Here is a 26450-nt window from a genome sequence, read left to right as displayed (position 1 = left end):
GCAGCACGTTTATCTGACAAGGCAATTTAACCTCGACTCGGCAGACTCACTACCATAAAATCGCATGGATGCCATCATGAATATAATTAACTACGATCAAAACCCTCTGAATGTCACTCTCTAGCACCATATAATTGCAAAAAACGGTTGCATACTTTACATTTGGGCCTCATTTCAATTTTGAAAGTTCACCGGTCCGCCAGACATTTTTTGAAATTTCACCGGTCCGCGTGGCGAAAAAGGTTGAGAACCACTGCACTAGAACGCACTTTACTCCATGTCATTGCTGTGTAGGCTACAGCATTAAAATTCTGATGCGGCGTTTAAACACTGACACTGTACTGTACAACTTTTTGTTCAAAATTGTTGCCTAGTGTTATGACACCTCAGAAAGCCAAAACAAATTGATGTGATGCGGGAATCCACCTACATATCCATATGATACAATTTAAGCCTGTAATAATTGTTGACGAGTAATATAAATGTATAACTATATCATTCCGATGTAAATCATACGAGAGGTTTGCCAAAGTAAACATATAAGTCTCATATTAGTCATGTCAGATTATCAAGAACATGTTGATCGACAATGTTGCTTCGAGTCACGAGTCAATATCTTTTTGAAACCCCGAGTCAAGTCCAGTCATCCAAAAAAATTGACTCGTGTCAGGTCAATACTCAGGTCGTCCCAACATTGTCACAAACTGCAAAAAGGAAAAGGATAAGTTTCGGTCAATTTGCGATCGGTGCAGGCACGTTCGAATGTTCTCTCTTCCGAGTAATGTTGATAATTTGTATCTTTCATGCGATAAATGTACGATCATCCGCAACTGGTACTTCAAGTATTAGGTCTGATCTTCATTTCAACGAATTTAAGAGAATACAATGATCCCCTCCATGACCCCCAGCTAGTGCCATCAGAATTGGAGAGGTGCGGTTGAACTTTGTGGTAGATTCCGTTCAAATTTGACCAGTGGCAAGCCTTGTACCACCATGCACCCTTGTGGTGATCTGCGCAGTTCACATTAGATTCTCCGTCTACATCGTGATCCTTCGTAGAGAATCTCATACCGTTGTGATAGGCTAACGAATCTGCTGCCGTTCCTGAGTATCCGGACGCGGTTAAAGTGTAATCGGTCGATGGTGAACCAATATCAAATCGCCTAAAAATCGACAGGAGTTGTAAAGGTACGTTCGTGTTCGCTGTCAAACGCATGAACCCTGTGCCAATTTCGGTTAGCATTCAATGGGCATTAGGGGTCTTCAAAAATGACTTTTTTTCTCATATCGTACTTGCTACTTGATAAAATTGTTAGGTTAGCTAATTCAAGCCTACACACCAAATTTTGTTCAATTCCAACCAGTAGCCGCATTGTTATAGGAGAAGAAAGCTTCTATTTATTATATAAAAATGAATAACAAAAAATTTGAAAATTTTCTGTTCACCCCATGAAAGTGTTGGGTTGTCTATAGAAACGATATTCACCAAATTTGGTTCAATTCCATCCCGTGGAAGCGAAGTTATTGCCGTCGAAAAATATGTATTATGAATAAAATAGTATTTATTATAGTGGTGCAGATCAAAGATATTTATTCGTCCAATTGGAAAGTCAGGAAAATCTTTACCGATTTGCTTTCCACCGTCACTATTATGAATCATCATGGTTCGTCAAAATTAGGAAACAGGACTCCGTGCAATAAGACAAATGGATCGAATAAATCAGGATTTGCAGCGACAACGGAAATTTGACGTGTCACTACCTTATAGGTAGAGTATTTTAGAATTTATAGCATAGAATCTGATATCGGGGCATTTGAACAGTGTAATCTAATACCGGGTTCAGATACAATCCTCCACACTATCTACACCAGAGGTCTCAAACTCAAATGTACTTGCGGGTCAATTTCCCAGTTTTGATGACGCCGCGGGCCGCAGCATCAATAATAGGGATATCCAATGTATAATTTCCAAGTAGGCCTTATTTGACGGAAGCTTGCAGACAGGCGTTCCGCAAACGTGAAAATGTAATCTACTATTGTACTATTCACGCTCGACACGGAAGCGAAATAACATTTTCAAATATTTGAATAAAATCGTTTTTTTGTGCCAAGCAAAATTTGTTAAAATACCGAGTTATAGATATCATACGACAGAATGGATCATGACATCGTCAAACTGCCAGGTTATAATATTGCAGCTAGTGGACCTTCGCCTTGCCACAATTCATGTAGAATATTTTAAAATCTTCTGAAGATTGATCTAATATCAGAGCATTTGAGTGGTATAGTCTAATCTGGGTTTTGATATAGTCGTGATAAGTATAGGCTATTGTTACTGTCATTTCCAAAGTCAAATTAAATCAGCGTTAAATATTGTCTTCGATAATTATTGGAATATATCAATAACAACTTAAATATAATCTTTATTGAACCATAGTAATAGCATTGTTTCTTTACTTTAGCTCTCGTACCCCTCGTGCTTTCAATAAGATCTCTCGTAGTCCCTTTTCATTTTCATCACAATTTCTGATGGTACCTATATATTAAAATCAGAAAGCCCATTCACATAAAATCGCGCGCAGCGCGGAGACCATTTTCCAGTCACGAATCATCAACTGGTCATGTTTTATCATCTTGAACCAGAAATGTGACGTAGTAGCTGATCTTCTACCCCCTGGATAGCTTTTAAAAGTTCGCGAAAGTGTAGTTTGTTAAGATTTCTGTGTTTTATAGTACTTTTAGGGCGAGCTTCAAGTTCTTATATCTAAAAAAGATATGCGATACCTGAATATATTGTCGAATACTTGAAATTCCATAATGCCGTCCCGGGCCGCACGAAAATGTTCTCGTGGGCCGCGTGTTTGAGACCTCTGATCTATACCATGGGTGGCTAACCTTTTCGACCACACGAAATTTTCTAACCATTCCGCGGGCAACTTGAATAATGATGACATTTCGCGAGGCGCGAAGAATGGTTTCCAGTTAAATAAATCAGCCGCAAAATATTCTGTTTTATGGTAATATACGGAAATCCATGGAAAATGTGGCTGACACTGACTATATACGCCAGACGTGTGCAAATTACGGCCTTCGGAGTGATTCTGAGTGTCCCGCGAAGATATGCTCGGAATTCAAAACATAAAAACTACTTTTAGAATGTTGCTGCGTGGAGTAAAACCATATGCTGTATAAACTTCACCGGACATGCGTTTACTCTAAATCCTGTTCTGTCTTCATTAATAAGCTGTCAATAAACAGCTTACGTATGCTACCTCGCATGCTTAATTCAGATTCAAAATTAACTTAATGTAGCAAAGTACGCCCTAGCAATTAAAAGTGAAGGCATTCTTTCCAAACGTTCTTTGTTTTCATTGTCACATCACGAATTGCAAGGTCTGTGCTTCAAATTGTTACCTGTTACGTTTCCAATTCCCTAATTCGTAAAACAATTCAATCAATGCTCGTAATAAAAGTGGCGACTGGTGACAATATCGGATGGTGGGGCAAGAGCTCCAAGCAACTTTTTATCAACATGACGTCACAGTGGCGTTTTTCTACGTCAAAAAGTAACTTTATGATGGTCATATGAATTTCCCGTAAACAGTGATTTTTAATGTAGTTGCGTCGAGAGGTTTTTGCCGGTGCCGTGACTTGAAGTATGGTAACAAATGTTTTATTAATTTTTTTATTCAAATTATTATTTTACAAAATGTACGCGAACTAAGAATCGTCCCTATGCCACGAATCAATTATCAGGGCATCCTTAGTAGCATGCGTTATGATTTCGTGGTAGAGATTACTCGAGTGCAGAGTAAGACTACATACACATACACAGAGTACCTACCCACAAAGAGCATTCGCATGACACTTTGTGGCTTTTTAATTGTACCATGCTCGGCAATTCTGTAAAGTGTTGTAGCGGCTCCGAGCCGATTTGTACGCTCACGTCCCGAAAGCGAGGCAAATCGATTGCACTAGTTTTTCTAAGCCCGTCCAAAAGTGTTTGGTACACGATTCTGGTGCGTTACGACCAGGTGATAGGCAACCAAAGCGGTGGATCCCATAAACGTAAAACATTATAAAAAGCCAGTTGTTATCCATTGATGATGAATTACGAATCTGCCTACCATCATTTCACGCATGAATCTAAGCATTGTGTTAATTTAAATGCGAGCACTTGTCGCATTAAACGATTTCATGAATAAATAATTTTATTCTGATGAATTTTTCGCTTCTTTTTTTCATAGTCAGGTAACAAAATATATCGGTAAATTAGCTGTCAGTGTGCCTCGAGTAAACAAGGATGCAAACTACTAACTTTTCTCTAGCCATAGACAAGGTTGAGTAACCCGGTGGGCTCACTTAATTGAAATTATTCGGAAAGAACATGATGTACAGTCGTCCGTCCACCCGCACATACTTTATTGCTTGTATAAGTATTGTGCGCGGCGTGATTTATTAGTAGCAAAATGTTCAATAACGAGTTTATTGAAATCTGGAACACCCAGAATTACATCGCTGTGAATCTAGAGCACAGCCAACACATTGAGCCTATCTTGACCCATCCTGTTTCTGAAAAAGGTCTCGATGCGTTTCAATGTGCTGAAACTGCGCTTGGATTCCGCGGATGAAATCGGGGTGGTCAAAATGATATTCAGAAAGCTAGTTACTGTAGCAAAGTTGATCGAAAGCGAATTTTCAACTAGGAACTTTTGAAAGTTCACTAGTGGTTTTAACTTCTGAGAAAGATGTATTGAAATACAAACAAGTCAACTCGCTCTCCAACCGAGTGATGTGGATAATCGGGCAATAACGAGGCACGCTGCGCAGTGGTCCAGAAGGAAAATGAATTTTGTAGGCGGGGAAATTTCTCGGATTTAACAGGGCGAAAGTAAGCAACTGATCGTTATTCAGACGATGTTGGATTTTGGACATCAGTATATCGCAGCATTCGTAAGCGGCAGCAAGCAGGTGTTGTACACTTATCCCACGGCGAAAAAGCGCATTGTCACCGGCGAAGTGCACATTCTCCCAGATATGCGGAATTGCCTCAATAAAATGTGCAATAGTATACAACAGGGGTGTCAAACATACGGCCCGCGGGCTGCATCCGGCCCGCCAGACGATTTCATCCGGCCCGCGAAGCGATTCTGAAAAATGGCTGCATTATCCAGCACATTTCTGACAAATGCTGAGATTATTTTCCTTAAATAATACCTCAAGACAGAAAATTTTGATTATGTTCAATGGCCCCATTATAACCATCCGATAGTGGTGTTACGGTTTCACTGTAATGACCGTCCGCTACAAGTCTCTGTAATTGACACCTAATTCTGAGCAAGGATAAAGTGCACAGTGCACACTGAGCTCAGAGTTTTGCGGAATAAATGAGCCTAAAGGTAGTTATTCACAGAAGTGAAAACGCCAGTTAGAAACCGGTATATGCAGGCTACATCCAGCACATAATTGTTACAGAAAAATACAGAAAAAATATCTGCGATCGCAGTCCCTTTTCGCCAGTTAATTAACAGTTCCTCACCTCCCAAAAAAAACATGGATCGTGATACAATAATAATGACCCAAATTTCAACGTTTGAGTTTGCAGTTAAACCTCGTGTATTCCTCACCTTATTACCAGATTATGACTGAAACAAAGTCATCATAGCAATATGCCAACGTATATCGTCGTTAAAGTCACTGTTTTAGCAAATTATAGAACTCTATTCAATCGACCAATCATGGTACTTTTATCAATTCCATTGTTTGCGGATAAAGATGTTGATAGAATAGTACCCTATGGTCCATGGGCTGTATAATTGAGCATAAGTATTCAAGGGACGAAGAACACGGAGATGGATTTTGAGGTTACATTTTGGAATAAAATGACTGGTCCGGCCCGCGAGCGATTTGAAGGTCTGAATCCGGCCCGCGACGCAACTTGAGTTTGACACCCGTGCTGTACAGCGTATCGACGTGCATGAAGATGTCACAAAAAAGCTTTAAAAAGAACAAAAATTGTTCATCTTTCAAGAGTCGTTTAAGTCACCCCCCTGCTTCCCCCGCTTCACGTTTGGAAGTATCATTCCAGACAGGAGAGCTTTCAATCACGGAGAAGAATTACAGAAGCTTCACAATACTATTGGATACACGTTGCACAACTCTGGATTATAAGTTCCACGGTGTTGAGTTGATACGCATATAGGTAGCCGGTGCTTGCATATGTCGCGCAATAAATCAGATCGCTTTGGCGAAATAACGAAGAATGAGGAGAATCCTGATAGATTTGCAAAGAATATCTTGACAGAAGATATTCCTAAGCACATTTTTTCACTACAAGATTGAGCTGATGCGCGGAGCAATGCAAAAAATGCGCATGCGGATGAACTTCTTTCATTCAAACTTGTACGCTATGTCGCGATCTGCTCATCAGTGTTGTGCCGTCGTAGGTTCGCGCAATAAGTTTTGAATCAACTGTATGGTACTGTTATGTTTCTTTTTAAACTGAAGAAATTCCGACAGCCGTGCGTTTGTCAACAGCCACAAAGCTGTGAAGTCGTTCGACTGGCATACCCAATTTTGTGAACCGAAAAATTGCGACGAGCTGTGACATACACGTAAGGTCGGTAGTTTCGTCAGACTGAATAGATAGAAATTCAGCGTCAACAATCTCGGAATACAACTGCTGTAAATAGATGTGATATATGGAATCAAGCACATCATTTTGAATAGTCTTTGAAGTACCCATGGGTACTGTCGCGATGTCGAGATGTTTGCGCAAAATTCTATCAATGGAAGCCTTGTATTTAGTGAGATCCAAAAATACCCCCCTGTTGAGAGAGCATTCCTTCTCATAGTGCCCTCTAAGGGCCAATTCATAAACTCCAATAAATTGATGGCATCAATCACCCGAGAGAGAACATGCCTATTCTTATCTACAAGATCATTGTGCTTACAGACGGATACGCTGTAACTGTCATTGAGCTGCGACATTTCATTTAGTCTACCAAACAATTCATATTTTACTGCACTAGCCATGCGCACTTGGAATTTTTGGTGTGCTTTCAGCAGGGCTTTGGAGCCAGAGCCGGGCCCGTGCATTTTACCCGGAGCTAGAGCCGGAACCGGAGCTCTACATATAATCCAGTCAGAGTCGGAGCTGAAACCCGTTATTTGAGGAGTAGCTCCGGCTCCGACGTAGACTATATTTCATAAGATGCTAATATATATGCAACAACCACATCTGCTGGTTTCACATAGGTCTTCGCGAAATTAAGAATCTTCGCCTCTTTGGTGCTACCTTTTCCGACTAACCATGTTCCTGCGGATTTAACAGCACAGCAGTCATATGTTCAATGTTCAATTTTCATGCATGAGCGCCGAACCTTGTTATGCTGAATATGCCTGTGAATACTGTGGGTATTCGGCATACCCGTAATTTCATCATCAGCACAACTTTGTTGATCAATTGTACGTTTCGAAAACAATGACCACTATGTATTACGCGAAATGGAACAGAGGACAAAAACGTGGTTTCGTTGTACATGTCGATATGACGAACACGCGCCGAGAAATTCCATCTCATCCTTGCTATGAATCGGATGAGCAAATAGCCCACTCGTTCTTTCGTGATAGTTTTTTAATCGCGACGCGAAATTGGACAGTGGTATTGTGTATGCAACTATGCATGCGAATTGGAATTCATTACTGCGCATCATCGTCATTCACTGCAGTAAAGATTTTTGAGTGTAAATAGGGGATGCCAGAATAACCCAATATGCCGTTAAACTCAGCAAACAATTGTCGCGGTGCGAGCTACTCAATGCGATGTCAGAACCCCATGGTATTTTATGTTGGAGACAAATTACTGATTTGATACCCGATTTCCAATTTTTAATCATCTGTTTCCTGTATTCATTCTTGATGTCTAATTGATAGCCTATACTCTAGTATTCTCGAATTAACGCGAAATGTGACTTGTATATGTGCATAGTTTAATTCGTTACGGTAAAGGCTCAATGCGCATGGCACAGTGTTTAATTAAGTTGCAATATTAATGAAACATCAGATTCTCCGTGGCACCAATTCAGATTTTATTCCATTCGTTTCAACCGGAAAATATTATGTTTCGATAAACTTGATCGACGCCAGATGGATTGGTAACGAGTGCACCAATATCGAAAGTCAAATCATTGGCTATTCGTTACAAGTCGGATTTGTATTGATCAGGTCGAGATATGCGCCCACGCTCATATTGCTCTTACCGCAGTTTCAGTTGAATAATAATCGCACAGTTAAATACAGTATTGAATGCAGCTGTATGGCTTGATGTTACCGAGTACTGTACCAGTGTTAAAACCCCGCATCAGAATTTTAATGCTGTATACAGCAATGGCATGGAGTAAAGTGCGTTCTAGTGCAACTATGATGTTCAATTGAATAGTATATTCATATTGAAATTAAACCGAATAATTTCGGCTGACACTTGTCAGGGGTAATCGTCAGCAACTAGTAGAGAATTGGAAAGAACATTGTATATCAACAATCGTATCACAAAATATCACGTCATCAGCACCGATCAAAGGCTAATAATTCTGCCATCGGCAAACATCTGCTAGATCAAGGGTCGGCAACCTACGGCCCGCGGGCCAAATCCGGCCCGCCACGCGAAATCGTCCGGCCCGCCACATAATAATTAGTTATCACAAGAGTACGGCCCGCCGCTTCATAATGAGTTTCAATCTGCAGTGCAGCGCTGCATGAAAAAAATGCGGCATTGATATGATATAATAGTAGCCTACATCGTATTAGTCTATTGTTACGCCATAAAACGAAGGTGGTTGAAGTAGGAGATGGAGATAGACTAGACTGGATCAGTGCTTATCAATCGGGTGTATCTCGCAACCGAAGGTGTTCCATGCTTTTTTAAAGGGCTAATCACTCTAACGGGGTGTGACAATAAAGGTGTTCTTCCTTTGCTTCAAAAACGCTTGGAGCATCGCAGACGCAATGACGGAATCTCAAACTATTCAATTATAGATAACTAGCCTCCGTATGTTAGTTAGCCTGTCTATGGTTTGATTTTCCAGAAGGCATTGTGTGCCAAGACAAAAAACCTGAATAGTGTTTTAGCCACAATGGTGAAAACTGTTAATATGATTTTTGTCTCATCAACTGAATCAGTTACGCCAGATATTACTAGAAGCAGAGAATCAATATGGCGATGTCATGTAGGCCTATATCTGTCATGTTCGCTCATTGAGTCGAGCAGCTATGCTTACACGAGTGTATGAACTGAAAAATGAAATAGCAACTTTCCTCGAAAATACAAATATCGCCGACTCGTAATCTTGTAATCGAAAATGGGTATCTCATCTTGCTTTCCTGGTACATTTAACGTCACATCTGAACAAATTGAACTTCAGGGGGAAAACAACCACATACATGAGATGTTGAGGCGCATTCAAAACAAATCTGTGACTCTGGAAATGTCAACAGTACAAAGAAAATTATGCTCACTTTCCTATACTGGAGGAGAGAAAACCTAGTACCAACATTACATTTGTAACTGTGATACGAAATTTAACTACTGAATATTCACCCGCTTTTCCGACATTCCTTCTCTACAAAATGAATTCTGACTATTCAGTACTCTGTTTAATGTGGTCGCCAATACCATTGCCTGAAAATTTCAAATGGGCCTTTCTGAAATGCGATGCAGTTGAATTGAATGACAAATTTCATACAAAGAGCATATCGCTGCATGACTTTGACAAAGAGTACGTTCTTGAAATTGGTCTTTATCCCAGCTTGACCAGCAATGCAAATGAAATTGCATCGATTTTTGGAAGCACGTACGCATGTGAACAATAGTTTTGAACAATGAAATTCACGAAGAGCAAGCTAAGATCACGTATTTCGGACGTCCATTTTGAAAAGGGTCTGATTCTTGTTCCATCTGACTTGTTACCAGAAGTTGAAAATCTTTCACAAAGCAAGCTGCGTCAATTGTCGCAATTATTATGTGTCGTTGAAGTGTAAATACATGTGTCTTCGGATTGGTATGATTGAGATTGCAGCAATGTAGGATAATATACCGAAGTGAGCGTAAAATATAGTACTAAGAAAAAATCCGGCCCGCCAAAAGGTTGCACACCCGAAGTTTGGCCCGCGACTAGCAAAAGGTTGCCGACCCCTGTGCTAGATAATCCGATTTGTGCGACTAATTATCGAGACGACAGATTTAGCGTCGTTGTGAGGGGCCGTTAACACTTCCATTTGTGTGCCTTCGAATCGATCTTTATCAAAATACACCAACCAAAACTCTGTCAACAAAAGGAGTTCGTGTACCACCTAAATATAGTACATTGAACGCTCTCACATTCGAGATTTCATGCTGGTGACGTCATATTTTGTGATACGATTGTTGATATACAATGTTCTTACCAATTATCTACTAGTTGCTGCCGATTACCCCTGACGAGTGCAAAATGATGCTCAGTTTTCGGTAAGTTTGAGGATGTCCAAGGCATAGTGCAAAATGAAAATGGTGTACTGAAGTTGGAAAAAATATCTACTGTTAGATTTTGCATCACCCCAAACCACAACACCTGCTTAAACTCTGACCTGACATATATGGCATTTTAGTAGGATAAGTAAAATTGCGACACTCAAATATTAGGGGAACCCCCCATTTTCAGCCGATTTCCTTCCATCTCAACATGCAAACAGATGCGAGGGATGAGTTACAGAAAAAAGTAGCTAGAATATGTTTTTTAGGCATAAGGCATGGGAAACGGACCGAAAACCATGACTGAAACAGCAGACATAGTGTTATTTCCGGTTCAGTTCACGCAGTAGTATTCGAAAGTAGGTTTTATGTTATAAATTCCAGTCTTGTTTTCTAGGTCCAGTCAGAATCGCGTCGCGAGCCGCACTTTGTCCAAGTCTGGAGAAGTTCTAGTACAAAAAACCTTAGGGTCATCATATTTTGAGATCTGCAAAGAGGGACACTTTTCGCATGCTGCAAGAGTTACCATAGTGGACGAGTAGATGGTTTGTTTTTAAATTTACATAGCTAAATATCAGTTTTGACGAGAAAAAGTTCATTTTTCCGATTTGACAACCGAAGTACCCGCTTTCACCTTATATTATCAGTGTTGACTAAAAAAATACACAACCTAGCATACTACTCCCCAAAAGTAGAAATAACTAGGTAATGAATACCTCTAGAGCTAGCATATGTAATTTGAAAACGACCTGACCGAACGCATGAGCAGAGATAACCAGTGAGTGAAAATACATGTAAATACTTACGAATACTCCGCAAACCTCTTGCCTCCATCCCAATCCTCCAAGTCTATTCGCAATTGGAATGTCTCGGCAGTTTGCAATATATTGTACAAAGGAATCAATCCTAAAATAGTAGTCAACACTTTACCGCAAGAACGTATATTGAATCGGAGTCTTCGAGACTTCGATCCCAACCACCGAAATCTTGAATTAGGCAACCGGAAAAAAATTTATTCTTTACCTATCCAAAATTCTCCAGTAATACTTCCAAATCCGTTGACGTATTCGGAACGATTTCGAAAGAAGTCGACGCTCCCGTCCATGCGCCTTTGAAATACCTAAAAATAGCAGAGGGTGTGGTATATCGTGTCGGAAATTATAAAAGTCATCACTGTGACTATATAACAAACTTCAATTTTGTCGGACATTCGTGGTCGGTCACATTAACACGGTTAATGTGTATTTGTAAAGTTATGAAATTAATTGCACGGTGCCTTTCTAGCAATATGTACTCACTGTCCATCCACCGGCACCTATACTGTGATCACAGTAAACATCGACTTTTTGTCTGGAAACATAGATTTCAAACACCCCTCTGCTTTCGTTGCCGGATTTGAAGGCGTATCTATCGATTTTGCTGCATTCTACTTTTTTTCTCTCTTGTTCTGAACCGTGTCATGAAGAAAAAGCGCTTACTCTAAGAGTTTTAATGTGGATTTCAATTTATAAAATATATAAGGCGTTTCTGGTACCTGTATGTAAAATTCCAATCTCTCTTGACTGACGGTCGTCAACGTTTGCTAAGTCGGAGATATTTCGCATGAGCGCTGATGTAATATGAAATAAAATTTGATAATAATATAATAATTGAGAGTAACACATTCTTTAGGTGCGGTGTATGCAGTGGAGTTCATTTTGAGTATGTGGAAGCGTTTTCATTTGAAGCAGACCCCTTTCGGACCGCCACGAAACCCCGCGGACCCTCCAAAGTTTCAGTTCAAATTTAGCTTAATTATCGTGCAACCGTAATCCGTCTGGTGCAAATGTTAACTGTAGGCTAGTGATAAACAGCAACAAAATGTATTTTCTTGAAAATAACCAGTGTTGGGATCAAGTCACTACCTTCGAGTCATGAGTCATTTCGAGTCATCGCAGATTTTGACTCGAGTCAAGTCAAGTCAATCGATTTTCGAAGGTGACTCGAGTCAAGTCAAGTCACTCGATTTTTGGAGGTGACTCGAGTCAAGTCGAGTCAAGTCAAGTCAAGTCACGAGTCAAGTCGCAATTCAAGTCAGGTTGCCTTTTCGAAGTATGAGGCATGATTGCGTTATTGCATTTTGCTAGCTGTCTAAAATACAGATTGCGTGGTCATTGATTCTGAACCGTTGAACGTATATAGAGTTAAATATATAAGCAAGAAGGCGCTGTATCGTTCACATTTACATAGAAATGCTAAACCACGGAAGTAATTACATAGCCTCAATTTAGTTACCAGCCAAAATAGAGACTATAGAAACGAATTAATAGGATGCAATGCATTACCAATTTACAAATCGATATGATACTATTCGAGTCTGCGCCAATGGTTGATGACTATATTAACTATATTCGAATTCAATTTCAACGAAACAAGAGGTTTAGCTAAGGTATAAGAACAGAGAACAGAATTATACATTTTGCTATTGAATTACTCTATCATACTAGTTTACGACAGCGTAAGCTGTATGCTTTGATCACTTCATTTGTGGTCAATTTATTTGTGAGAGAACAATGGAGTTTCAGTAAAACGCACGATCATTGAATGATTGGTCGCTTTGACAGGTTACACCTGCGTTTCGCGAACAATCCAAACATATGCATGATTGAGTGATTTTATCGACATCGATTGCTTGATGACTTGAAATTGACTCGTGAATTTTGCTTCGAGTCACGAGTCAATCCGCTTTTCTGATACGCCGAGTCAAGTCAAGTCAAGTCATTTTAGCAAAGTGACTCGAGTCAAGTCAAGTCATACGAAAAAGGTGACTCGAGTCTGACTCGAGTCAAGTCATGACTCGAGTCATCCCAACACTGAAAATAACATCATACTATTTATTTCGAAATATGGCGGAATTTTACTGTTCAAAAGCGAATTCTGTTGCTGCATTTCTTGAAATACGTGATCGTGTCTTGAAAATTGGCATTTTCGATTTGATATGAACTAGAGCCGAAAATCCATTTCCTTAAAGATAGGCGGTAGCTAATGCAATATTAACACGGAGCGCTTCCAAAGTATTTTAGTGAACGTATACCGTCCAGCGGCCTAGTCTTTTATATGTAGCAGCTCATCTTGAAGTTATTTTGGAATGGTGGTTATGTATGTCACAGGTGGTAATGGATTTTGCAAACATTTCGAAGTAACCACGCTTGACTTTACTACTAGGCTACTACTTTTTTTTTCAATTTCCGCAAACCCAACAATCTCTAAACAGCAATATGTTTATATAAGTAGGCCATTGGCAATTGGACAATTCAAATTAGTTTGCACAGTGGGATATATTTCACCTTAGACGGCCATTCTGCCGATGTGAGTCCTGAAGTTCTAGCAGTTATGAAAATATGTTGCCTCGAGATAACCATAATTTGAAGAAATAAAAAAAATTTGGTGATTATTCGGTTGTTATGATGATGATGAGGTTATCAATAATTTTGCAAAATAAAAGTTTTCGCGGACCCCCTGAAAATGCTTCGCCGACCTCTAGGGGTCCGTGGACCCCCGGTTGAGAACTACTGACTTAGACTATATTTCAACTTTTACGTAAAATACTCCGGACAAAACTGCCATTTCTTTCTTTTTCTTTTGAAAGTGGTTTTGTGATATATCTCTATCGCTTTTATGAGTGAAATTGTTATAGAAACTGAGCAAAATAGTCACTGAACTGTAAATATCATCGAAGATTGTTTCAAATCATAGTGTCATTTTAATAGACATTACGCATCAGTCGTGAGGTTGCACCCTGTCAATTCCAACGTGTACACCTTCCGATATTCTGCTGACTTTTTGAGTAGAAGTTTACGGCATTACTTCTACCATTTCGATCAATTCTGCATGTGGATGCCTGTTCAACGATTACTGATGACCTGTCATCGTCGTCGGCACAGAAAGTTCAAAAGTTTCATGCGATGGATTATGCAACCCGTTGAAGAAAATAATGATTTCCGTCTTACCGCTATGATATCTCTCTGATGACCTTGTCATGTTTTGTAACTGATGTCTGATGTCTGAATTGAAAAGATAATCGGTCACAAAAGAAATATGAATCGAATACATGTTGTCGTAGCGACGCTAGGACAGAGTCCATCCCCCCATCCCCATAGCCTACTGCGATTTCCGGCTTCAAAACTTTCACGTGATTCGTCACGTTGTCTCATTTTGAGAGTGCTGATGACAGTATCTCTTCACATTGCATAGAGAACTTAGGATTCATCTTTCAAATTTTCTATAGCAGATACTTCTCCATTTCAATAATAATATTATAAATATCGATGAAAAGGGGAGTGCAGTTTTTCGCCTGTATGGCCAGGTGCGTCGCGGACTAGAATGTACAGGCGGTAAACCATATTTTTGACAAAAGTAGTTTCGAGCATTCATCACTCTGGGTGCGCAGCTATTTGGACATTATGTCGGCAGGAACCGATTTGTATGTGGGAGAACCGATTTACAAATATGTAAGACAGGATAGAACGAGCTCTGCAACATTGGATAACATTTCGTGAACGATCAGCAAATTTTAGAGTGTTCCAGCGAATTTGAGCTCACGCGTCCTGTCGAATGACAAGATTCTATGAAAAGCATATCGCTGGCAGTGCAGCAAAAAATGCTCGACTGTTTCAGGTATTGAGCAATCGTCGTATAGATCAGTCTCGCTACATCCAATTTTGTATAAGTACGCTTTTAGGAGGCCATTGCCTGAACGATTCCGACATATTATTCATTCGTAATGCCTATATGTCGATACACCGACGGAATGTTGCCATCCGTCAATGATCTATGGAATTTCGATAGTTCGCTCCCCGTTCATTGCGTTGATATTCGGCGTTCCATGTCGCTCTACAACAGGGGTGTCAAACTAAAATTACGTCAGGCGCCATTTTTAGGTCTTTCGAATGCTCGCGGACCGCACCCTTTGCTTTTATCTCGAATATTTTATTGTCAAGCATATGTACAGACCAATGGTGGGCAAACTACCGTCCGCAGGCCGCATGCGGCCCGCAACAACGTTTTGTGCGGCCCGCCAAAGCTGCAATAAACGTTATAAAAACATTGATAAAATGCGAAAATAAATCAAATCACTGTAACTACTTCAGTAAACTTTTTCTCAATATATTTCCACGTGATAATTATAATCTATATTCTTACCATAGTATTTTTTTAAAATTTAGGTGATGACGCGATGGCCCAACCTTGCGACTTATATATTTTGAAAGCTTCCAATTGCTTAACATCACAGAAGTGAATCGTAAATGACTTGATTCGGACCACAAATGTGATTATAGATTGTCAACACGGGTATGTTTAATACTTTTTGTGCTGTACTTCGATAAACCGATTCGCAAGATTGTTAGATAGATTCGTTCTTTGTAAGTGTAGAAGTATTTATAGTCGACTTTTATCAAAATACACAAACACAAACTCCGTCAACAAAAGGAGTTCGTGTACCACCTGAAAATAGTACATTGAACGCTCTCTCGTTTGAAATTTCATGCTGGTGACGTCGTATTTTGTGATACGATTGTTGATATCCAATGTTCTTTCCAATTCTCTACTAGTTGCTGACGATTACCCCTGACGAGTGTCAGCCGAAAATATTAGGGTTTATTTCAATATGAATATACTATTCAATTGCATATTGAAGTTCTGTACCTCCAAGAAGCTCTTCATATGTTATTGTTGGCAGGATCATTCAGAATTTACATGTTTTGTTACATGTTTACATGTTTCAGAAGTATTTATATTTATGATATTCATCCATTTTAGAAGCGTATTTAAAGGAAACATGGTTATGAACATATGATGCTGTCAGCATTGTGTGTCCTGGGTTCAAACCATAGGTACAATAAGCAAATCTATGAACAACTCGCTGCTCACAGACGGACTCAAATTTACAACCAGTTCTAAGAATTCGGAACAATCGACTTTCATCCCCAATTTCGACAATGAGGAAGATCAGCATATAAATTCTTGTCAATATTTTTGAAGCGTGTACGTTATCATCAAATCAATGTTTGGCTATATTATTTCCATGTTGTCGGTCACTATATAATCGAATAAAAATATTGAATTTTGGCTTAGTATCCCAATTTTATGTAGTGCGGCCCGCGAATGGATTCAAATTGTTGAATGCGGCCCGCGATGCCCACCTCTGATATAGACAATAGTATATTACAATTGTATCACAAATCATAGGGGTTTTATTCTTGCAAGTAGCAGCACCTTTATTCGCGAACAATGGAATTGATGATGATAATTGGCGGATTGAATACGCTTATGAACCGCTGCTAAAACAGTAGCGGCAATGACGAAATAAGTTCACTTATTTCTCTGATCCATTTGCTTTAATTGTAATCTGGTGTTAGCCTTGTGTATGCGTTGTGAGGAATACGCTGACTTTGGAATTGTTATATTCTTATTAAATCTTGACTTAGGTTTCACTAGATTCCGGGGACCTTTTGAGTCAAAAATGGTACAGCACCGCGACCATGCACTGATATTTGAAATATATTTTTGTGCAAATAATATATTATCCATGTAAACTGCACATAAGTAGTATAGTAGATCGCTCGTGATTCGTAATGGGCTCTTATGGGTGCACCCGACCGGTGCCGCGAAAACTCGTCCTGAACCGGTGACCCTTTCAGACCCCCCTTCCACCCGACCGGTGCCTTATGAGTATAGGGATCACTCGACCGGTGCCTCGAAACTCGTCTTGAACCGGTGACCCTTTTCGGTATAGGGATCACTCAACCGGTGCTAGTATAGCCATCTCTCGACCGGTAACCCTTTTCGGTATAGGGATCACTCGACCGGTGCCGCGAAAACTCGTCTTGAACCGGTGACCCTTTTCGGTATATGCATCTCTCGATCGGTGTTGAATATTTATCAAGTAAATAGTCATGTGAATGAATCTTTGTTAATGTGTATATCGTGAAAATTCGTGGTCGTGACTCGCCTTTTTTTACTATAGGTGGTGACGGTGATTCACCTGTCATGTATTCTTACGGGATCTGTGGTGACTCACCATGTGTTCTTATGGGTGCGGTCGCATGCGGCTATTGCGTCTTATGGCGGGGGTGGCGAGCGGCTATTGCGTCTTATGGGTGCGGTCGCATGCGGCTATTGTGTCTTATGGGTGCGTCTGTGAATCGTCCTTTCGGTATAGGCATCTCTCGCACGTCGTACATTCGCATGTCGTGCTTTCGCGTATAGGTTGTGTTGGTGATTCGCCATGTGTTCTTATGGGTGTGGCGATGATTCGTACTTTCGGGTATAGGCGGTGGCGGCATGCTAACGTGAAAACCGGGGGTGGCATGCTAAGGCTTTTAGGTATACGTGCGGCGACATGCTAACGAGGATAATGTGTCTGTCATGTGTTCTTACGGGATCTCTGGTGATGTGTCATTGTTTCTTATGGGTGCGACGGCATATCGTACTTTGGGATATAGGAATCTCTCACACGGTGTTGAATATGTATCAAGTGAATAGTCACGAGTATCGCTAAACAGGAAATTCACTAAACCGCAGTGCAATGTGCGATTTTGAAAAACAGGTGTTCGCGACCACGTTTTGATATTTGTGACCCACTAAATACATCCGTTTCGGAAACGCGTCCTGTTGTGCAAGAGGATTTCGAGCGCGCACTATCGTATCGTTATTACACTAATCCAGTCAGTACTATTACATGCAGGAGTATTCAGTATTCAGCAGCGACACGAAAAGCGACCAACAAATAACCGCACTCGTAAATTAACACCTCAAAAAGTGTAAAAAATAGATTGCAAATCCCACATCCGGGATTAAAGTGGTTTTATCTCAAGCGCCTAGACATGGTAATATGTTATAGTCATTAATTATATTCAGCTGCGACACGAAAAGCGCGTGCGAAATAGTTTGCTAAATCTTGGAATTACTCGCATGTTAATATTTTGGTAATTAATTGACCACACAGCCAGAGTAGACGGTGATTCGAAAACCAACAATAACCGTGCAGCCGGAAACGCGGTCTGTTGTGCAAGAGGATATCGAGCGTGCGCGACCTATATTTCGAATGACCTGTGCGCTGAATCGTTTCCCTTGCAGTCGTGTGTCACTATCGTATCGATTATTACACTAGTCCAGTTAGTGCTATTACATTCAGCAGTATTCAGTATTCAGCAGCGACACGAAAAGTGTGGTCTATATTCAGTATTCAGTATTCAGGGGCGACACCAAAATATGCATCAAACACTGTGTATTGAGAAACAGTAGACACATATACATATCATTCTTGTAGCTCTAGCATTCGAGTTAACTGGTTAATCTGTGACCACAAACGGGTAGTTGCTCGGTTTAGAAGTCGGATAAATCGTCTGAACAAGCTCGGTCTGAAATAATCCTTGGCGGAATTCTGTAAAATGGAATCGCAGTGATAGTTTATGATTGTGTAGTTTGAAATTCACCATACCCAATCATTTGTCAGCGAGATAAAGTGTGTATTCAAGAATTTCGATGTCGAATCTGTGTACGCCGTGATAGTATGAACATCACTTTTCATAGCGGTGACCGCTATAATACACATAACACCATTCTAGTCCACGCCGTATCCCAGAATCGAGTTGTTTAGCGACGTGAAATCACATTTTTCGATGCTCTCAGCAATTTGATCCGATATGTATACATCAACGATGTCGTGAACCAACTGTTCTATTTCTCCCAAAGCGGGTACATGTAGATTGTGATGGTGACGCAGGTAATTTTCTATAATCATTCGGGTATGAGTTGAGTCCATATTGGGTGGTTATTGCAAAAACTGTAAAAAATAATTCCCGGTGATTAAGTGATCATACATTTTGGAATTTGGAAATAAGGTTGTTATAATAAACAGAGTAACACGACGCCGAAAAGGAAGAAGGTGGTGTATGGCGCGAAAAAGGAAGTCGTTTTTTGAATAAATAGGTGGTCATTCAGCTGGTAAATCTTACTTGCTTATTCCGAACATCAACCGGCAATCAGTATACCTCGATTTAGTGTTGATCATGGCTCAGACTCAGTTGAACAGATTTAATAACCTCGGGTATGAATTGAATTCTTTTGAGCAGTGATTTGAAGAGGACGCGGGTATTTTGAAAGGTCTCCTACCCGAAGACCTCCTTGCTCCAACGATAGAGGTCGTTGAGTGTGATTCCACAGTTGAAAACCAACCACCTCACCGTGACATCACACTACAGGCATGGCTGGAATCAGGAGTCGCAGTTGACAAACCGACAACCTCGGCTTCGAACTTAGCCCTTCAGGATGAGCCGACAACTTCAGTTGTGTTACCGATCGAGAAACAACCAACTCCTCGTAAGCCTTTTCCAAAATCTAGAATTCGATCTGCGGCAACGAGTGAAAAACCGACGACCTCTCGAAGGCTATTTTCTGATCTACCAAAACCACAGACCCCGACCGAGAAACCATCAAACTCTAGAAAGCGAGATGCACCCGCGACCTCGCCACAAACCAGTCCACCTCCTTGTAAAAAGAATCACCTCTCTAAATTGAAACAAAAACTCGTAAAAGGCGGTGGGGATAGAAAACGATCGAGGGCGAGACGACAGGAAGAGAAAATATGTCTGTACACTGCCAACAAAATTCGAGATCATCTCAAGACTCTTGATGTGATCAGACCACACCTAGGGCTGATTCTAGGTTTCGTTGATTCCCTTACGGAAAAGAAGAAGCCTTCCATCCGGAAAATCCTTGTTGAAATAAAAAAACTATTGGCATCGGCTATTGAACGCAGTGATTTTGAACAGATTCAGAATCAATTGAACGATGCAACTGAACAATACCTGAACCAACTCTCACCAATTAGAAATACCTTGAAATATGATTTGTGATTCAGTGTATTGTTTGCATGTAAATGTTCATGTGTTTGTGTTTGAAATTACAGATAATAGGCTTACAAACGATCTGAAATCGTGAACACTAGATTAATCCTGAAGCAGTCAAATCGGTCTTCTCCACCTGATCGTTGTGGTGAGACGAGGCGAAATCTGCGCTCGTGGATATATTGTCAATACACGTGTAAGTATACACTAATCTAATTCAAAACTAAAGTTTGTGCTAACCTGATGTTTTTTTTGTTTCGTCGAAACAGATACAGTCAAGTACAATCACGGATCATACTGCATCGGTAAGCTTTGTTTTACAACCACAATGTGGTGAATATAATTTAACCCTCACGAGGTGGGGCCATATTTTGCAAAATTGACCTTCAATTTTCAAATTCTCACCGTGACCCCACCAGGTCTTGAATCTGGGCCGTTCCGGTTTACAAGTGGGCGGAGTATAGCCCTCTACCGATTCCACCCTTGATCGACACCCCATGACATGTCTGAGGTTTTGTAATAAGTTTAAATAAACAAGCTTTTCCCCAAAAAAAATCTCTCTCCCTCTCTCAATTTTCAAGCCTGACCCTCAGGATGGCGTCAGAGAGAGGAATGTGATGCTTCAGTGCGTAGCCACTGTTGCCTGGTTTCAAACAAGCCGTCAACCATGGTTGTAAACCGCGCGGTTCGTCAGATATCGAAAAATGGAAAATACGTATAAAATTTACAAATGGGCGTGGTCAGTGAGTGGTCATCAAGGTCAAGTTAATGATCAAGACTCAATCGGCCCCTACAGTCCGGTTTATGGCATAAAACAACGCAATATGCTTTCTTTTGTCATATCCAACCTTGCAGGCATAGTATGACTCATATGCCGACTGCATTTGCACTTGAACTTGACCTAGAACTTGAAAATCACTGAAGTGTGACCAAAATTTACAAATCCCCCTCAGAAAACTTTCCAGAAAACGTTTTGATGTTTGAAACGGTGAAAATTTACACAGAAAACCGTACATGTTGACTTCTGATGTTCTGGCAGATTTTCCGACAATATTTCCCACTCGGAAAATACCCGGAAGTTTTAGGTGATAACCATATTTTATTTAATTTTTAATTTTTTGTTTATTTTTACAAACCAAAATTTTTGAGTAAGGTACCAAATACATCGGAAAAGTCTCAGCTTTTCAAAAAACGTATAACCCGATGTCTAGGGCGTGTCAACATGGAGAAATCGATGTCGGAGACATGCCATATCAAATATGATACGCCCACCTCGTAAGGGTTAAGGAGGGTTGTTTCTTTGTTTACCAGGTGAAAAGTAATCAAGATTTCAAAGAAAAAGATAAGTAGGTATTACTATCTCGTTAATTAGCGGGAGTGTGAAATTAAAATCGAATACAATGTTACAGATGAGTCGTCGTAGAAGACACCGTAGCCGTGAAGAAGATGAATTGCCACCAGAGATCGGTGACGAACGTCAGGAAATTTTAACACAGAACTGACAAGCGATAAAATCGTATGTAGTGAACAAGACTAACCACGTGTATAATATTCGAGTCATCGATCGGGAGCTAGCGGATGTTTTCCGCGATATACAAGCTATATTTTTCTCAGAGTCGACTCGTTTCAAAGTCAATTTCGCGTATGCATTTATTTTGTACCACGTCGAGACTCTATATATTTCGCTATTTTCATGCATCGGCGAATGTTGATAGTGTATTAGAAACACTAGCGGCAATTTCAACACTAGCTAAATTCGATGAATTTGTTTAATCTATTCGCTTGGAAACCGCACTAGATTTATTACGAAATTCTCGACCAAACACAAAGTCACTGCCGGTCTGTCTGACTAATGTCCAGTTTTATGTATATCCTACTGATGGCATGTTGATTGGTTGCGCTGGTATTAAACTCCCGATATGGCTTACAAAATCGAAATGTATCTTGACATTTACCGATCAAAAAAAATCGAAATCGGTACAGAGACAATCTGTGTGCTTTCCGCTGTATTGGTCACTCACTAGGTAAAGATACAAAGGCAATGGCTCAACAGTTCACTTCGGTGTATCGTGTAAATGTAGAATCTGGTGTGACTCTTGATATGCTGGACGATATCGAGGTCTTGTTTAATGTGGCCATATTTGTGTACACAAAAACTGAGGGTAAAGCTGTCGCGCTCCGTCGTAGTACGTTTGAAGCGAAACCTGTGTATTTATATTTAGAAAACAGCCATTTCTGTCTAATTACTGATATATTCCGTTACGCGGAGAGTTATCAATGTGATGTTTGTGACAGGTTTTTCAATTTGCAGTATGAATTGACCAGACATAAATGTACAACAGAACCTGTTGAAGTGTTTCCCGTTGGTGTGTATACACCTCCTCTGAACATATTTGAAAAACTTGATCTAGAGGGGGTGTTCGTTCCCCACCAGCTTCGTTATTTCAAATATCGTATCGCGTTCGATATAGAGAGCATGTTTGAAAAGTTTGATATCCCAGATTCCTCCAAAACTTCATGGGAGTGCAAACATATCCCCATTTCTGTTAGTATCTCTTCTAATGTGGAAGGGTTCTTGGAACCGTATGTAATTGTCTCGAACGGCGACCCAAACGACTTGTGTGCGGAAATGATTGATCATTTTCACGATATTCAAAGTGAGTCATTCAGATTGTTACAGATGGAATATCAACACTACTTGGACATGCTCGGATCTAAAATTACCGAAATGAAAGCACTCGACCCCTCCGAGAGAAAATTACCTCTTGAACGTTTGCAAGAGGAGTTTATGCGATATTTAAAACAAATCCCTGTTTTATCGTTCAATGGCGGTCGGTATGACTTGAACTGTCTCAAAGAGTACTTGATGGGTTTACTCGTTGATGAAAATCTGAGTGTATTGAAGCGCGGTAACAACTTCCTCTCTTTGACAACCAACAAACTCAAATTTTTGGATATTGTGAATTACTTGGCACCTGGGTTCTCGTATGATGCTTATTTGAAAGCCTTCAAATGTAGCGCCGCTAAAGGCCATTTTCCGTATGAGTTTCTGACTAGTTTGGAAAAGCTCGATTATACGAGTCTACCTAGCCACAGCGACTTTTACAGCTCGCTAAAAGGTCGTAATATATCCACAGCTGAATATGAAAACTGTTTGAAGGTTTGGAACGATAACAAAATGACCACTTTACGTGATTATCTCAAATGGTACAACGCAATCGACACTCATTACTTGATCGAGGGGTTAGAAAAACAATTTCAATCTTTCAAAAGTCAATTCAGTGTGGATATATTCAAAGAAGCTGTCTCCCTACCCGGGGTTGTATCGAGGCATCTTTTCAATAGCATTCAGCGTGATTTCACCTTGTTCAATTATAAACACCAAGATCTGGTTTCGCTATTCAGAGACAATTTAGTGGGCGGACCGTCGGTCATTTTCCATCGATACCAAAAACAGGGTGAAACTCGAATCAAAGAATTTTTTATAAGGAAAACGCTCAGATTACCCAACATGTAACAGGGCTGGACAGAAATTCGTTATACCTTTTTGCTTTGAGTGAACCTAGTCCAACCGGTTTCCCGGTACATTGGCAACCACTCGATGCTGAGTGTACTAAATTCAAACCTGTAAATACCGCACCGAAATGGGGGGAGACAGCAGCTCAATGGTTAAACTGGTATTCGCACATTCCCAATGTACATGTCCACCATGCTTTTAATGGACCTGAAATCCGCGTAGGAGCTCGTAATTATCCTGCTGATGGGTTCTATCGTAATTCAGCTGGTCAAGGGGTAATCTTGTCTTTTCTTGGATGTCATTTTCATGCACATCAGTGCAGATTTAGCTGTGATGACTTGGAGCGTCGAGAACGAACTAAACGTGTTCATGATTATTACAAAAGCCTCAATTATCAAGTCATATGTAAATGGGAATGCGACTGGCGCACAGAGAAACAGGAAAATCCTGATATTGTGCGATATCTTAATGGTATTCAACCACAATTGACTCGAACCAAGTCTGTCACCACACATAAATTGATGGAGATGGTGATGACTGGTACATTCTTTGGATGTTTATCAGTCGATATTTTTACGCCAAAACATTTACAAAGGAAGTTTGTTGAACTATGTCCGATATTCAAAATACGATGGTGTCTCGCGAGCATTTGGCAGGTCACATGAAACAGTTCGCCATTGATCGTAAATTACTCACCAAACCCACGCGCATGTTAGTTGCTTCATACTGGGGTAAGAAAATCTTGTTGACCTCTGACTTGATCAAGTGGTATGTAGAGCACGGGTTGATTATATCAAAAATTCATGAGGCGGTCGAATTCACGAAAAAGACATGTTTTGACACCTTCGCGAAAAATGTCTCAGACTGTCGACGCGCTGGGGACCGCGACCCTAACCTGGAGATTATTGCCCTGACACAAAAATTAGCCGGAAATATCAGCTATGGCCGGGTCTTGATGAACCCTCGTAAATTCAAACGAACCTCCTTCTGCGATAAAAGCGAATTGGACGCCAACGTGAAGGATCGTTTCTTTGTGAAATATGACGAATTGCACGCTGATCTATTTGAAATAACGAAGAGACCTAAAACGATCAAGTGGGGTAACTGTATTCAGGTGGGGTTCTGGGTTTATAACAACGCTAAGCTCAAGATGCTGTCGTTTTGTTATGATTGCTTGTGTAAATATTTCCGTGACGAGTGCTTCATGCTATTAATGATTGACACAGACTCCCTCTATCTTTCGCATTCAGCCTCATTCGACGATATCCTTATCCCCGAGAAAAGAGATGAATTTTATGTGGAATACGAGAACTGGTTTCCACGCTATTTTTGTGACGAGCACCGAAGTGAGTTTTTGACTGACCCGGTTTCTTTTGATCGCTCAAGACAGTGTTGCAAAGACACGTATGCGTATTACCTTCGTCAACCGGGTTTGATGAAAGTGGAGTATGAAGTTGGTACATCTTTCTGCGGTCTCCAATCAAAAAATTCCTTTTGTGATGGACCAAAGAAAAAATTAGCTTCCAAAGGCCTCCAGAAATCCAACCAAGTCGATTTCGAAACTTTTCTGGGTGTCTTGACATCTAAGGAAGCTACGGGGGGGGGAGTGAACGAGGGGTTTCGGTGCAGAGATAGGGGTGTCTATACGTACAAACAACAGCGTAAAACATTATCCTATTTCTACGCCAAACGGCGAGTGCTCGAGGATGGTGTGTCGACCCTACCGCTGAATGTGTAATTGTGTGTTATTGTATTCTGTGTGCTTGATTTTGATTTATTTGTATTTTTTATGTGTTGATGTGTCATTTGTTTTCCAGATGGATAACGCTATTTCATATATTGAGTCAGTAATGTCAGAATTGGATTTAAATAGTTTGCACAAAGAGACGCTTGAACTGGAGCAGGAATTAACACAGCTCTCGATTCACGGTACCGACGACAACTCACAAGACCGCACGATACCCGATCGATCCAAGGCGCGCCGGCAGGAACTAGACGAGAAATGGATCCGTGTCCGAAGTGTCTGCATAGAAGCACTACTTCAACTTCAATTTCCTGATCGAAAGACGCCGAGTGATAACCACACCCTATTCAACAGAGCAAAGCTTACAAATTATGTGGTCTTGGGAAAAAATTGTTCTTGGATACCGCTTTTCGGTCACGAAGAGAGACAAGCCTACTTGAGAACCCGCAAGCGACATCGAAAATTCCGATTTTTCCTTGATCAACATCGAATCGCAAACAGTTTGAAACGACCTCGTTCTGACTCTGAAAGTAGCGATGCTCTATCCGATGATTTTTGCAAACATGATTCCCTTGGTCATTGTGAACATAATCTGCGGTGAACACTGATAGTTTTAGATGAAACTTTGTTTACAATCTGTGGGTGTTTTCGCAATGTCAACTTGTAACTAAAACACTTTAGTAACAATATTTCTTGATATCTGTGTCTTGTTTTTACAGATGGCTAGTGATTACATAATATCTGTTCCGGAACAAGCAGGCCTGACTCGGTTACACGAAAAGACACTTGTAC

The 26450-nt window shown here is 40.4% G+C and overlaps 2 protein-coding genes across 3 annotated transcripts in view; one reads left to right on the top strand and one right to left on the bottom strand.

Annotated features, from left to right (window-relative positions):
- Window positions 1-479: 479 nt before the first annotated feature.
- The window catches only part of LOC145444494 (microfibril-associated glycoprotein 4-like), a 58518-nt gene continuing 32547 nt past the window's right edge, over window positions 480-26450 (bottom strand). The window contains exons 5-10 of the mRNA XM_080322487.1: window positions 14497-14550; window positions 12042-12116; window positions 11806-11954; window positions 11531-11627; window positions 11314-11413; window positions 480-1163 (exon numbers count right to left, since the gene is read on the bottom strand). Of these exons, the coding sequence (XP_080178613.1) occupies window positions 839-1163; window positions 11314-11413; window positions 11531-11627; window positions 11806-11954; window positions 12042-12116; window positions 14497-14550 (800 nt within the window). The 3' untranslated portion in view covers window positions 480-838. The remainder of the gene's footprint in view (window positions 1164-11313; window positions 11414-11530; window positions 11628-11805; window positions 11955-12041; window positions 12117-14496; window positions 14551-26450) is intronic.
- Window positions 18566-26298, top strand: LOC145444492 (uncharacterized). Of its 2 annotated transcripts, none has more exons than XM_080322484.1 (4): window positions 18566-20593; window positions 20667-20702; window positions 21709-21743; window positions 21807-26298. In XM_080322484.1, exon 4 carries the CDS (start codon window positions 22439-22441, stop codon window positions 23912-23914), a length of 1476 nt encoding a protein of 491 aa, XP_080178610.1. In that variant the 5' UTR covers window positions 18566-20593; window positions 20667-20702; window positions 21709-21743; window positions 21807-22438; the 3' UTR covers window positions 23915-26298. The 2 variants fall into 2 exon arrangements, with proteins under 2 accessions (XP_080178610.1, XP_080178611.1); XM_080322485.1 differs by having other exon boundaries at window positions 21709-21747.

Source organism: Botryllus schlosseri, chromosome 8, assembly GCF_051294905.1.
Source record: "Botryllus schlosseri isolate E-star chromosome 8, Bs_hap1, whole genome shotgun sequence".
Classification (NCBI taxonomy): domain Eukaryota; kingdom Metazoa; phylum Chordata; class Ascidiacea; order Stolidobranchia; family Styelidae; genus Botryllus; species Botryllus schlosseri.
The sequence above is the reverse complement of the archived record's forward strand: the minus strand, read 5'-3'. Positions and strand labels throughout refer to the sequence as shown.

Excerpts from the sequence above, each read along its gene's own strand:
- LOC145444492 (XM_080322484.1), top strand. The coding sequence starts at position 22,439 with ATGGCTCAACAGTTCACTTCGGTGTATCGTGTAAATGTAGAATCTGGT.